This window comes from Mesitornis unicolor, unplaced genomic scaffold (assembly GCF_000695765.1).
Source record: "Mesitornis unicolor isolate BGI_N332 unplaced genomic scaffold, ASM69576v1 scaffold33756, whole genome shotgun sequence".
Classification (NCBI taxonomy): Eukaryota; Metazoa; Chordata; class Aves; order Mesitornithiformes; family Mesitornithidae; genus Mesitornis; species Mesitornis unicolor.
In genome coordinates this window covers 92014-107053 of record NW_010189532.1, presented here as the reverse complement: position 1 = coordinate 107053, position 15040 = coordinate 92014, and the positions used below count along the sequence as shown (strand labels likewise).

The following is a 15040-nucleotide window of genomic DNA, read 5'->3' as shown; positions in this document are numbered from 1 at the left end:
GATGCACAGAAGTAGCCAACAGAGGGTTGACCTACTTGACCAGGTAGGGAATGGTTGTAAATCACATGCACTATATGGGGTTCACACTACCAGAAGTAATATAGTGCATTCAGGCAAAGGGGCTTCCTCTGAGACCGAGGGCTGTTATTAAGCCTCAGACTCAGCCTCAAATTAGGAGAAAACTCTGCAAATTCTGGCTATTAGAACAAAAATATGAGAATCAGATTTTCTTCTCCCAGGTAAAAGCCCACTGCTAGGTGTTTAGCAATGTCACCTCCATCAACATCTGTCTTATCTCAGCTTCCTTCAAAGTCAAAGCAAAAGACAACGGAACAGTCACTCCCAGGAACCAGCCCAGAGCAGCAGAGGTGGAGAAGAAATGTGACACAACCTGACTGGTGACAGCAGATGTTCTCACCCCGTACCCTCCCCACAGCTCCAGAGCAGGGTCAGGTGGCCTCAAGCGTGGGGTACCCCGGCTAGATCATGACACCAACCAACCTCCTCTCTCAGCTTTGCCCCTATGGCAAAACCTAAGCAGTAATGATGACTGTGGGTGTCTGTTTTATGGTCTCACTGCCAAGCACCAGGGCAGGGCACCTGGGCTCCTGGCAGTCCTCTTACCAGCACACCTAAGCTCTTGAGAAGGGCTCTGCCTGGCCAGTAAGAGACATCTGGCAGCTCTCAGCTGCCTGAAAGTCCCTCTGAATTGTGCCTGTGAAAGGAAATCAAAACACATTAAAAAAACTGAATGTGTGGTTTATTATATTTAAGATGCTATTTTTCTATAGGGTTTAAATATGTCTGTCACATAGTTAACAGTAAATGAGTGTAATTTTACACGTTCAGAATTTGGATACACAGTACAGGACTACAAGTGTGGTAAAGGAGCATGGGAAATTAATATTTCCTTGATGCACGTATCAAATCCTGCAGCACCACTTAAAAGCTCAGAGTAAGGACTCAAGCTGCAGTATTACAAGCGCTACTAAATAAACCAAGAGACATATCTATGTTAAACATTAGAGAAACAAAACAAATGACACAAGGGTTTAATATTTAAGATTTGATACAGGATTAAAATACTAATAGTTTTAATGTCCTGGTTTCAAATTAATAAATATAAAAACAATATAAAAATATACATCAGTTGATAAAAGGATGCACTGAGTAAGGTTAGAAAGCTAAATTTCACTTTCAAATGTATGCAGGTATGTCTTTAGGGAGAGGATTTCTGTGTAGCTGCGACTGGTCTTTCGGAAGAAGTCCAAGCTTGTGAGCTGTTCAATGTCACGCACACGCGCAGTGTGCATCTTAAGGAGATCTTCAACCCACTTTGATTCATCCTCCAAACTCTGAAATGAAAATAAAATAAATTCATAGCATGCCATTTCAAAAATTAGCTCCAAAAGCAAATACAACTTTTCTAAACATTGAGTCCATCTGAACAACCTCTGTGCTCTATTCAGGAATGACTAGAATAACCAAGTTCCAAGAAAACAGATTTGAAATGAACATGAAATATGAAATACGATTCCTACAGTTCTATTTTAGGACCATTTTTAGGGTGGGGTTGAGACAATGACCACAGTCATCTAGGAAAAGCTGGGCCTGTGTTGCAGGTGTTTCAGAAGTACAGCCATATGCTTTTAGAAGATCCATTGGTCACTATGTACTTTTTTATCTCACAAAAAGAGCTCCATATTTATCAGTTGTGTATTTCCAAAGCCCAAACTCCAGGCTTTGTAGCTTTGAACCATACGCTTATACATTATTCTCATCTGACCAGCATCTCATCTAACACATTATTATTTTAATTGCTCCACTTTACTATTAGGAGACCGTTGTGATTCATTACACAATTGGTACTATGGTTTATGATGGTATCTGTAAAATCCTGTTATTGGAACATACATATCATTCACTGATAGATAAAAGACTTTCACTAAGTATTTCCCAATTTAAAAAAAAATAAACCAGGAAGATGATGATGCCAGAGTGATCGGGGTTAAGTTGCGTGGGTGTGATCTCTCTTAGGGAACTGCTGCTGTGTGCCTTGTGCCAGCTTCGACACTTATTGGAGCCACCACAGACTGATGTAACTCACTAACACGTCAGAAAATCAGCCCTGCAAAGCACGGCAGTTACTGTTCGAGTGTGTTAACGCACCCAGCAACACGTCCCATGAGCTTCGCAGCCAGCCCTGGGCACTGCAGGGCAGGGAGCAGACGTGGGAAAAGGACAAAGCAAACAGGACTTTTCTCCCTTGACCTCTCAGGCTGGTATGTCTGCACCACTGTCAGGGAAGCGAGTTGGGAAAGGAGGGTTGTGCCTCTGGACATTTGGTTCCCATGTGTCCTGGAAGTCTTGCCGATAAAAGTCTATTTCTGGGCTTACTCCTAAAAGTGAGAACATTTCTGACTGTCCTAGCCAGGTCCTCCTACAAAGTGATCCTCTCACCGTTCAAGACTAAGCTTTAGCAATGCCAGAGCCTACCTAGCACAGTAGATGTGCCACACACCAGGCTGTGGGTCATTCTGCAAAGGGAGGAGGGCAACCATGATCACTTGCACAGAGAGGACACAAAGTACCAGCCAGGTCACAGCTGGCTGCTCTAAAGCAAATGTCCATGACCCAGTCGGCACTTGTCTGTTATGAGGCTTTTCAGCTCCAAACTGGCTTTCCTTTGCATATCACAGTGATCAGCTAACATGGTATTATACTACTGCAGAATGACAAATGAAGCCTATACATTGAAAATTATAGTGTTCTCTATCTGTGCTGATTAGTTTTATCTCAATAGTACAGTGAGTCTTAGAAGGAAAACCGGCAATTGAAAACATGCAGGTTAAAAGAAATAGGCAATCAATTAGGAGGCTAACCTAAAATCCACTGGAAAAATACCATATATTCTGGACAAAATAATCTCCCTGGAGTGAATTATTAGCTAGAAAGCTGCACATGATCAGAGCATAGACAGATGGGTGAGGAACTTGCTTATTAAAAGAGAAATTTAGAGGTTTTGCTAAAATGGAGTGGCCTAGAGGAAGTTTCTGGTAGGGTTCCCCCAGCTTTGGTCTTGGAAAGGAAAGGATTTTGTGCAATGTTTTCATACATGGTTTTTGTGCCAAGATCATTAGTGTGCTAGTAAAACAAAACAAAACAAAACAAAACAAAACAACCTCCCCCAATTGGAAGACCCTGTCAACATAGAGGAAGACTGGAATAGCAGACTGGAAGACGCAGATGGAGGAGTCCCTGAGAGTATGAGATTGGTTTATCCGCATTGATGACAAAAAATTCTGCTAAGCTGGGAGCTTCTCAGGTGAAACAGCAGACAGAAGAGAAGAACCTGGGTGTACTGGTTGTGTGTGACTGTGAGCCACCATATTATAACACACCTATGGAAAAAGCAAATCCTAGCTAGTATCAGAGGAGTTGTGTCTAGTGGAAAGAAAACCATTTTCATTTTGAGATCTCATCTTTATCTCATTCATGTTTCAGAAAAAGAAAAAAAAAATCAGCCTGGAAGAGATGCATAGGAGAGCTACTAAAATGCTCATCCTCTCTAACAGGAAGAGCAAAAAAGATCCTGGGTCTCCCATGAATAGAGAGAAGTATATGCCTTGAGAATCATCATAAATCATTGCTAGGGTAAATCCCAAAAGAAGCCCAGTGAAGGGCTATTTAGGCCATAGAAAAATGTTGACACAAGAATAAATGGGTATAATCTCACTGTGAATAAACACAGTTTGAAAATGGAACAAATTCAAATGAGAAGAGTAGTGGTGTTCTCCAACGGCCATGTGAAGAGAGAGAAAGTGTGTGCAATGAGCAGAGTGGGGGAAAGCTAGTATTTCTTCAGATGTTAAAAGAAAGCTGTGAAGAGGTTAAGGAAAAATTCTTATCTTATCCCATACATTTAATCCATGAAGCATATGAGGTTTTACACAATCACTTCTTTGAACACATCAGGTGGAACACCATGTGCAAAAGTAAGACTGAGGCTGTATCTGAATGGCAAAATTTTGCCTGACTGTATTTTCATTCAACAGCTACAGTTAAGTATTTTTGGAGTGGTTCTTTGCAATGGAAAAAGCATAGACTAATGTCTGATAATGACCTTGTAGTAGCACTGACGTTCCTTCCAGAACTGTAAATAAATACACCATAAGTAGCATGATTTACAGAGAAAAGAAGCCTGAGTTGGAATATAAGAAATCAAAGAGTAAAAGAGGCCATTATTCTAAACAATTCATAAAAAATTATTTCAGAAGTTTAAGGAGACCATGACACGCAATATAGGGATGAAGAAATTGACTTTGTCATAAAATTACATATAGGCAGTGACACAAGGACAGGGACACTAATAACTGCCAGATTAGTAACTTCCAGATCACCAACTGGCTCTTGATTCAGAGGAAAGCAGTCCAGAGAAAAAACCAAAATGAAGTATACAGCGGACTTTCTGAGCCTTCTGGTGGAAGACATCTCTGACCAGAGCAGTTAAGAGTCTAAACAGGGGGAAGCCAAACCTGCTCAAGAGAGAGAGATACTGCTCCAAAAGCGTGGTTTCAAAAAGAGGGATCTGAAAGCAGGAGATGTTTGATGAATGAGAAAGAGACAGTGTTCCAGGTGAATTGTGTACAGAGTCAGAATGACTATTTCTGCCTGTAGCTGGAACAGGAGCCTTCACTTTTTGTGCCAATACAAAATTCATAACGTTAATGCGTTCATTCAGGAAACGGTCTCCTGGCAGCCTATAGTGAAGCGTCTGTGTGCAGGAATCCACACAGCTGTGTAATGGGAGAACAAGTTCAGGCGGAAGGACAAGTCTAAATACAGCTGCCTGGGAGGACTGCTGTCCTTGCACAGCGCCAGAGTCCGTGGGGACCCGGCTGCCCTCCCACCACATGATTAGCTGCCGAGTGTGCTTGTTACATTCTGCGCTGCTGACCAGACTGAAGCTGCTGAACTTCACCGAGGTTCTAATGCTATAGGATCTGGCATCCTAAAGGAAGATAGGAAAGGAACCAGGAGGGCATCTGATCACCTCTGGTAATGAGAATCCAGACTTTTCCTTTGAATCAAGACACATTCTAGAAACAGCAAGAGCTGGCACTCAGCCCTCAGCAGGTTTTAGCATATAGTTTTATTACTGTGTGGGTTGGATGTAATCATACTGTCTGATGCACTCAGACTGCCATAGCAGACAGCCTATGTTGTACCTGCATATGGAAACAGGCCTCAATAAAAACATCAGACTGGCTGCCAGCACAATACATCTACGTGCACGGCCTCCCCCCAATCTACTCTGAGGTTACGCTGACAGTGTCTGCCAAAACATAGAAGCCCACAAGTTGTTTACTGCCAGCTTACTGTATGTCACTCTTCCAGACAATTTTAAATGCAGTAATAGTTCCGTATTTTCTCTTATATCAAGGAGGAGTGCTTTTGTCTGATGAGTTGAATGTGACACTTAAGATAGTCCTACCCTGTGCTTTCATTCAAGACATTAGCAAGCACCAGTATCGCACTGTCATGGAGTGTCACATGTATACCATGAGGCTACAGTAGTGCAGCAGAACTTACATTGCAGCTTTCATCATTGTCAGGCCGGTGGGGAAGGATGTATGAGAGAACAGAGAGTGGTCCATCACACTTGTCGGCTGGCTGAGTGAAATCTAAGCAGCTGGTTATGATGGCATAGTAGTGAGTAGGAACAGGGATGGCGCTGCCTTCCACAAACCTGGGGGAATAAAGGAAACATTTACTCATAAAGGATAAAGCTGCTTGAAAGGTCACACAAACAGCATGGTCTTTCCTCCCCTGTGCGGGAGGACACATGTACGTTGTTGAGATGTGTTTGATTCCTAAACACTGTCTGAAAATAAGCATTCAATTAGCTCGTGTTTTGATACTATGCTATAGAAATACCACATGCCAGTGTTGAAAGGCTTCTTCAGGGACATAGAAAGCATTACTGAATTAAGGAAGGACTTGAGTATCTAACTCAATAGCACTGCTGTGGTTTGCTCTGGTATCCAGCTGTGAACTCTTAAGCTTTAGAGAATTTTAGATAAAATAGAGTATTTGGAACAGAATTCAGTGTCATCTCAAGGATGAATGAACACTTAATTTCGAAGTCAAGGTGAACACTTACCTGCTGAATTGCCATTTCCTTATTTTTACCACTGTCCTACCTATAGGGGCATTCAGTCTTGAACAATAATTTTAGAAATAGCTAGAAAATTATATCTTCTTCCAAAAATTGAATATCTGCAGATGATGAATTGTTTAAGATAAAGACTAAGAGAAGCAACAGCAAATCAATTTAATGACAAACACTTACTGTTTTATTTTGTCAGGTGTGTCATGTAAACCATCATAGTCATAGTCAAAGATTGGTCCACTTATAACATTGACTCCATTTCGTTCAGTGGCATATCTCTTCACCAAAACCCTTTGAAAATAGTTCCATACCTCTGTGGAAAAATAAATAAATAAATAGAACACACCAAAATGTGGATAAGTCAAAACATGTCATGATTATAAACTTTTTTTTTTTTTTACTGAAAATAAAAATCCAGTGAACATCATTCACACGATGATAGGGAAAATGAAAGACTAAGCATTACAGATTTACTGCAGCTTCATTCAGTTTGGTCAATAAAGCCTATTCAGGCTTCTTTGTTCTCCGCTGATTTTTTTGTCCCCAGCCAGTGATAAAGGAAATGCACGGTACCACTCCCAGGCTGGCATTGCCATAGGCATTGCACAGAGAGCTTGCTGTTCCTTCAAGCAGCAGAAACTGCTATTCACGTGCTTTTGATGTGCCTGTAAACACTTCCTTTGTCTTTCTTATCTTAGTTACAGGGAATGGTGCTGTCGTTTTTAATTCTAGAAAGGAAACAGCACCGTGATTAAAAGAAAAACCCACACATTTTAAAAGAAAGGCAAATTCTCCTTGGATACGAAATGTCTAACTTTCAAATTAGGTGCCATCAATGATGGACCAAAATATGGCGTGACATCTCATTGCAGCAGCTATTGGGGAGAGCATGACACTCTCCCAGCACACCCTCCTCAACCTTAACAAGTTAAGATGCTTGCAGAGCCAGGAAACACTGGAATCTCCAGTTACATCATTCTTTTTCTTCTTTCCCCTCCCTCTTTTTATTCTAACATTAACATGAGTGTGTGTAAACAAAACATCTCAGGCTTGTAAAAGTTAAACTTTTGTCTTGCCAGTTCAGATTGTTCAGTCCATGGTTCCCTGGCACTGACAGCAATGCCAGCCTCAGCAAGTTCCCCAGTACGCCTTGACCTAGGACTGCTCAGTGCCACATGAACTCCCTGCTCCGGCTAATGGAGAGCTATGGTCTAACAACAACCTCAGCTGTGGTAATCACTTGGCACCACCACTCCTCCAGCTGCTTGCTCCTCCAGGGCACCAGCCTTAACGATAAAAATAGCCCCAAAAGAAAAGCTTTCCTCCCCCCACCAAGTTTTCCAGCTGAATCAGTTCCCCACTGCAGCCACACAGATAGCAACACCAGTGACACGGCCGGGCCGGGCCAGCCCTGGAGCATCATCTTGCACCAAAGTGCAAGAGCCAGACTGGCTACAGAAAAGATGGATACAGAACTACTGCCTGCGGGGATGGGACAGTGAATTAAAAAAACGGAGCAGGGAAGGGGGCCTCTGCAGCCAGCACTGCCACCAAAGCCAGCTCAGCATAAAAGTGCCACCTCATATTTTCCTTCTCATGGAAAAATGTCCATATCATGATCTCTCTACATTGATCACTCTCTGCGTTGCCACCTGCACACACGTAGTGGTTCATAACTCCCCAGGAATTATGTTAGTTGCAGCATTTCTTCTTAGGGAATCCTGCACCCATTTTTGATGAAGAGGAAGGCAACTAAACAAAATGAGCTGCTGGTGGTGGGTTGTTGGCCTGTGATTATCATCTCGGCTAATTTGCTTAGACTAACATTAGCATAAAGAGCATTTTTATGAAGTGATTTAAGAGTGGGAAATCTCCAATAATTTTGCACTCTATAATCAGTTAAGTGCCTTTGCTCAAATTCCAGCAAACTTCACCACTTGTTCCTACTCAGGGGTTTTTCAGTTAAAAACATTCTTTTCTGGTTAAAAAGAAAAAGCCTCCCATAAGCTTTGATGTTTATCCAAACCTCTCTGGCCTAAAATCTGCACTGGAAATCTCACAAGAACAGGCTTTTGAGATTCTTCCAAGGCTTCTCAATCCCTGCCAAGCCAAAAATGCCACCAGAATAGTCTGATGGTTTTCCTACCTCTTGGCAAAACTAGAGAGAAAAGGGATGTGCAGACAAAAGAAACGTTAATACTGTATCCCTGTGGCGCTGCAATTTTCAGCCAGGTTTAAGTCATTCTTCGTTTTCCATAAATTGGTTTCCTCCTCATTTTTCCTCTATAGGTAATAAATATGTTTAGTCTCCCTCTAAGGGCATGAATAGAAAATAAAAAAGAATCACTTGTCCCTGAACTACAACAACATAATGAGTGCACACTCCCAGGCTGGTGTACGCTCCCAGGTGGCTCCGGTTGAAAACACCATGATGCCCAAGTACGATCTGCTTCAGCTTGGGCTACAGACAAGAAAATCTGAGTTTTCTTGCACAGACTGACTTATTGTGGCATGAAGTAAAACTGCTGAACTACAGTAAGTCTATGCTCTTCTCTTAGCCCAGCACCAAGGAAAATAAACCTTTCTTAAAGCTTAAATCTTTCTTGTTGTATTTTGCCTGCCCATACCTAGAACTACACAGGTGCCCACATGTATTATTTACTGGCTACAGGTAACTGAACTTTATGTTCCAAACTTCTCTCATCAATTCATTCTATAGTCCAACATTCATATCATTAAAGAAAAATTTTGGGAAAGAGAAGTAAAGCAATGGAAAGGGCACTTACTTTTGAAGGCAGGATACATTGGAATGATATTTGTTATTAGAAAAGCATCATATTTTGCTTCTGCAGAAGAACTTAATTCTGAAAACAATAAACCAGAAAAAATATTAATAATATGAAACTCAAGGAACACAAACATTTTGAAAAATTGCTTCAGAAATCAACCAAAGGGAATACTGTCCTCTAAACAGCAATCTGAATGCTATATGCAGAAGTACACATTATATGCACAATATTATTCTTTAATGTGACAGCTGGACATGAAAAGTAAGGATTTTATCTTTGCTTCAACTGTCAACCAGTTCAAAATATTTTTATAGCTCATATAAATCTCATATATAGTTCATACGCAGTCTCAAAGTTCAAAGAGTTGCTCTGTAGGCTTTTACCAAAGAGGCACTCAACTTCCAGGGAGAGGAGTGTGGGATTATCTTCTTATTCTGAGCAAGCCTCTGCACCAGTAATTTCATATCAGAAAACCACTGTGAAATATTTCAGCCACTGAGCGAAGAAGGCAGAGCAATGAAGTTCACAGCTGTGAGACAGTGGTGTCCCTTGAACATTTACTGATCCCAGATGATCATTGCTCTGAGACTAAACCAATGTAACTGCAACAGGAGAAACCAGGACACTTATTTACACAGGTTTTCTACTAGCACTGGCTCTATACGATGGTAGAAATTTTTACACTACGCAAGCATCTAATATGGATTTATAAATTAAATATATTCTTATCTTTCTGCTGTTTTAATTCAAACTTAAAAATTCTGGTAGATTCCCAGTTCATAGAAGCTGGTATCTGTCCACAGACTTTAAAGGGCCAGCTTTTGAAGATTGTCTTCTAGCTTGTATTTCTACTTCGTACAATTCTCCATTCACCTTTATTTTTATTAACTAAACTGGGACACTTCAATTTTGGTGCATGAAGACTGGCACCAGTTTGGAGCATCTCTTTTGGAGTTGAGGGACCACAGCCGCGATGTGATGGCAGCTTGTGCCATTGGGCCCTTGGTCCTCAGCAAGTGCAGCAAGAATAACGCATTCATCCTATTTAGCCCTATACGTGACACCAGTGCAGAAGCAGCTCCTTTGAGGAGAAGACATCACAGAGACAGAAGTCACCTCAGAGGGGGGGGAAATTAAACCATTCCTACCTATATTCTTTCCCAACAATCTCAAAAAAACCTCTTAGTCTGTTTATATCCAATGGGAAGTTTTTAATACCTAAAGTTTTCCCTAACAAAAAAGAAAGTTACAAAACCTCTAGGTATTAAAAAGCTATCTGAACTTACGGGGAGGGAAAAGGAAGCCATAGGAGAGCTGTTTGTCGCCTCTGTAGGCTGCACAGCTCTGGCTGTTCCCTGGAGAAATGCGGAGGTCGGGCCTCACGCAGCCGGCCAGGTGCTCTGGGACACCCGATACCTCCGCCTGCATTGAGGAACAGACACAGAAATGACAAGAAAGGTAAATCCAGCTTTTATAGCCAAAAGCAAACAATTTCATATAGTTAACAGATTAGATGGAAGGCCTTGTGTGGAGTAAAATAAACCACCCAGCTGTACAACCAAGTCCTACTCCTGTAGTTGCTGCAGAGTCCCTTCTTCAGATAGCAGAAGTCATCATGGGAAAAAATTCAAATGAAGTTGCTGATTATGGTATCATAATAAAACAAACCCCCATTGAGCAAAACTTAGAAAGAAAATGAAAACAGGAACATAAATGTACAGCCCTTCTGCCTTGAGACTCTTTTCTTCTGAAGGAAAAAAGGGGTTTTGGCATTGTTTTCAATGGTATTTGACATAATTTCTGTTGAGAAACTCTACTTGGGGAAAGGGTATTTTAGGACTTCAAGAATAAAGGTAGAGCAAAGACAGCACTGACCTGTTTGGAAATAGTGTAGGATGTCCAGAGAGGCATCAGAAATGTTTCGCTGTAGCCACTTTCAAAGTCATGGTGATGCAAGATATTGTATTTTGTGCGGTACAGTACTGCGGGGCGCCCATACAGGAGATGCTTATCTACAGATCAGAGAAATTACATTTGCATTTATTACTGAAAGCCTTTAAGATGAAAAAAGGGGCTTGCTTTCCAACACATGCTGATTTCACAGTGATCCTTAATGCGATAGTGACCCTGAATAACTGCTAAAGAAATCTTTTAACAGAGAGAGCAGCTGTTCTTCGGTGCTTTTGGTTGGGATCCCCATTCCAGGCTCACAACCCACTTTGAAGTTAAAAGTCCCTTCTGCATTTGAAAGCTTGATGGGGTCATAGCACGGAGGAGGATGTTTCTCCAAACACAAGAGAGTCTGTGTCCACATTTCAGTCACACATGAGGTGTTAAGGACTTTTTTGGTAGCTTTAAATCAGGCCCTATTCGATCACTCCTTCAGCTCTTTTCCAGACTTCCTCTCCATCCTATGTTTTTCGTAAAGCTCCTTGCAAATGGGAGGCAAGAGTGCTCACTCACTAATGAGTATTTTTTTCCACTTGGCTGGTACAGATAATGTTCTGAAGACTGATATGGTGTTTTTTGGTCAGTAATATCAAAGAAAACAAACAAACAAACAAACAGTTTTCCTAACTTTGGGTATGAAAAGACACCTCCAACTCTGCAAAACTTGTTTTTCTTCTGTCTTGGTGATACATTATGGTTAAATGTCATTAGATTCCTCTGACAAACTTGCTTATAAAAAGACAAAAACATTATTGAAAGAGATAGAAGAAAAATAAATTTCCTGGCTTATCTTGCACTGTGCTGCACGGTTCATTGCTTTTGACAATCATTTGGCAAACAGGCTTGGCTTGCTTTTGGAAATCAAAACATAGAAACAAGGAAAGCAGCCTAACACTGTTCACAGGTAGGCTTTTAACCCAAAAGAAAAGGGTGTGTTTCGTTAGTGTTTGAGTCCAAATAGAGGATATTTTTGTAGGACACAAGAAAGAAAAGTAGGAAAAGTCTTATCTAAGGACAAAGATGATAAACTTCAACTTAAAGGGGTCTGAAGCACGAGTCTTATGAGGAACAGCTGAGGGAACTGGGGTTGTTTAACCTGGAGGAGGCTGAAGGAAGACCTTATTCACTATGCAGGAGAAAGGAATTATCAAGTAAACAGCAGAAGATCCGTAGCAGGTGTTACAGCCTATCATAAAATATAACAAAATAACTTGCACGTAGCAGAACTGCTTGCCATTTAAATAAGGGGCACTTCATTCTACTTAATAGACAACCTAGAAACAAGCAAGTGAAATTGGTTTAAATGCTTATATCTTAAAGTACATCAAACCCACTACTTTTGTACTACTGAAGTGAAGAAGCATCAAAACCTTAAACCAAAATAAAAATGTTGAGATATCTAGGAATACAGTGGTGAGTGTGTTTTTTTTCCTGACGGCAGAAATTGCCACAGCAGGAAGTAGCTCTTAAGTAACCAGAAAAATCAGTTTAACAAGGTGAAAGCTGCAGAAAGGCAATTTAACTCACAAAGAAAAGAAGAAGAAACTAAAAGATAGGCTACATTGCTTGTTCACAACAGAAAAACTGAAGAAGTAGCTTCACAAGGAAATTTAAAAAAAAAAAAAATCTCCTTAGTCACCTGGGCAATACAATTTGAAGTATCTCAAAAGTCCACGTCTAAACTAAAAGCTTCAGAATTTGCTAATTTGGACAATTGTCATGGTGAGAGGAATGCTGTGAATTGTTATGCTGAACTGGATCAAAGCTGTGAGAGAGAAAGCTCTGCTTTGCTGTGCCTTTCAGTCAGAAAAGCAGTTCACGTCCCCTCCCCTCCAAGTCCTACTGCTATGTTTTTACCCTGGACCATAGCCCTGATGCAGCTCAGAGTGCAGCCACACACAAGTCAGCACTGGCTGGCAGTGGGGAGGGCACAGGAACCAGCACCCAGGAGAGCAGAGGATGCTTTCTCGTGGGAGTAACATGCACTTGAATACTGATGAGGAACAGAATTGAGCTGAGCATCCTTGAACTAGCAGAACACTTCTGCACTTGGTTCAGTGGATAACGTGCACCCTAAAAACCAAGAATTAAACACCTAGTCAGGGATTGTCAAAGCATCTGTACTATCCTTTCTAACAATGACCTAGTGAAGTCTACACTTGGTAAAACACAGTGTGCACATGTAGTCTGTTTTTTACCCCATTTATTGCTTGCTGTTGAGTGGAGCACTGCCTTGTGCTCCTTCTCCTTTCCTCATCTCTCCACTTCCACAGTGGGGATTAAACCTCCTAACAGTGATAGAAAGGAAGAGCTAAAACTCTTATTATTTTGAGTGATACTTTAGTCCTTCTTACAGCAAAAAATAATGTGCACTTCCTCACATGAGCAGCACTTAATCTTGCCCACATATCTCATGTATGTCTGTGTGCTATTTTGACAGTTACTCAAAAAGACAGTTTACTACACACTAACTAAACCAAAGCAGAAGTTTGTCTGGCATCAATGATACAAACTAACTTGCAAAAAAAACCCCAAAATAGCTTTTATTAACTGAGACTCCAGGCTCTTACCTTCTGTTCCCTTGACATGAAAGCGCCTGTTGAGTTCATCCAACTTGTTCTTTTCAAGAACAGAAAAAAGGAACGAGATTAGGATCACTGTGGCATTCTGACATCTTGTTTTACTAGGCATGTAGTGAAACAAAACTAGTGCTATAAAACATGGATGATTTTTTTTGTTTCCTGTTTTACAGAAAGCCATAATCTTTCCAGAAGGGCACAAACACTTCACAGGAAGATTCTGGGAAAGTCTTGCAGATCAAACCCTCTCAAAACAGATAAAATGGCTGTATCTCTACTAGACAACTACTGATAATAGAGGAAACATCAACAGATCCTAAACACCTACCTTATCATCACATGTACATCCTATATCAAAATCTGATGCAGAAGGTAGTGCAACAGGATAAAGTGGTTTAGCCACTTCATCTGGCACAGTTGGTTTATAAACATTGGCCCTCAGCAGATGATTTAAGCTTCCATGGGTGCCATTATTGGGAGCGGGCTTTAATCCAAGCAGATCTGTGAAAACACCAAGGAGAAATGAATGATGGCTAGATTGCAAATGTGTATGCAAGCAGCATCTCTACTGAGCTAAGACATTTCTTTGTGATACTGTTTACACTCATGACACGTTAATGAATGCTTTTAATGTAGTAAAAATACTAACCTTTTGTCCAAACCATAAAATTGCAAATGCTGTCTGAATAGTATGGTGGCCTTTATGACAAGAAGATTAATTTGCATCAAGACATGGGAAAACAGTTTTATTATAACTACTACTGCAGCTTCCAATACAAAGATACAGTCAATAAGTTGACCTTACACCAGCCACATAGCAAAAAGTGTTAGTAGTCATCTGCTTTAGAGGCAAGGGATAACTAAATTACCTTTTTGGTATTTCATGTTTGAAAAGAGAAATTATGTAAGTGAATTACACTTTCAGTTAGAAAGATTTTTTTTTACCCTGGAGAATCAGTATTAAAGAAAATATTATAATGAATATCTGTATACATAATCAGATTCTGCTTCATGGCTACAGTGGGAGTGTAGGAAACATAAGTATACAAGGAGATGGCATAGAAAACTAAGTGATGCCCTTGAGCTGCTCTGTTAGACATGCAGGTGCAGAAGCAGTCTCTGAACAGAAAACACCTTCCTAAACTGCTGAGGTATGGACACCATGCACCATAATGGTGTATGTCTGATCTCTACCATACTGCACATGGTATGGTAATGCCCTTTATTGGCCAGTTGCTAGAGCAGAGCAAGCTGAGGCCCCTGAGAGGTTCCTTCAGCCTTCCTGGCCTAAAGGCAAGTGCTTGGGAAGCAGGGACTGGGGAAGCAACACTGGGAAGGAGTCAGGACATGATCTCATGAGTGCCTAAGTGAAACCCTGTTAGCTAAGACAGGGTGTTTCTCTTGCAATTTCTCAAGCAGATAGCTTACCACACATGACGTTGTAAAGTTCAATGTTTTCAAAAGGAGGTACTTTGGTTTTGTATTTGAAGGTAGGACCATAACCTATAAAGACAGTCTTGAAAAAAGAGAGAGAGAGAATACAAAAGAGC

The 15040-nt window shown here is 40.9% G+C and overlaps 1 protein-coding gene across 1 annotated transcript in view; it reads right to left on the bottom strand.

Annotated features, from left to right (window-relative positions):
* Positions 1-743: 743 nt before the first annotated feature.
* ENPP2 (ectonucleotide pyrophosphatase/phosphodiesterase 2) overlaps positions 744-15040 on the bottom strand; it is a 55394-nt gene continuing 41097 nt past the window's right edge. The window contains exons 17-25 of the mRNA XM_010186113.1: positions 14919-15006; positions 13819-13991; positions 13482-13530; positions 10837-10973; positions 10248-10383; positions 8959-9036; positions 6353-6485; positions 5593-5749; positions 744-1355 (exon numbers count right to left, since the gene is read on the bottom strand). Coding sequence (XP_010184415.1) covers positions 1185-1355; positions 5593-5749; positions 6353-6485; positions 8959-9036; positions 10248-10383; positions 10837-10973; positions 13482-13530; positions 13819-13991; positions 14919-15006 — 1122 coding nt within the window. The 3' untranslated portion in view covers positions 744-1184. The remainder of the gene's footprint in view (positions 1356-5592; positions 5750-6352; positions 6486-8958; positions 9037-10247; positions 10384-10836; positions 10974-13481; positions 13531-13818; positions 13992-14918; positions 15007-15040) is intronic.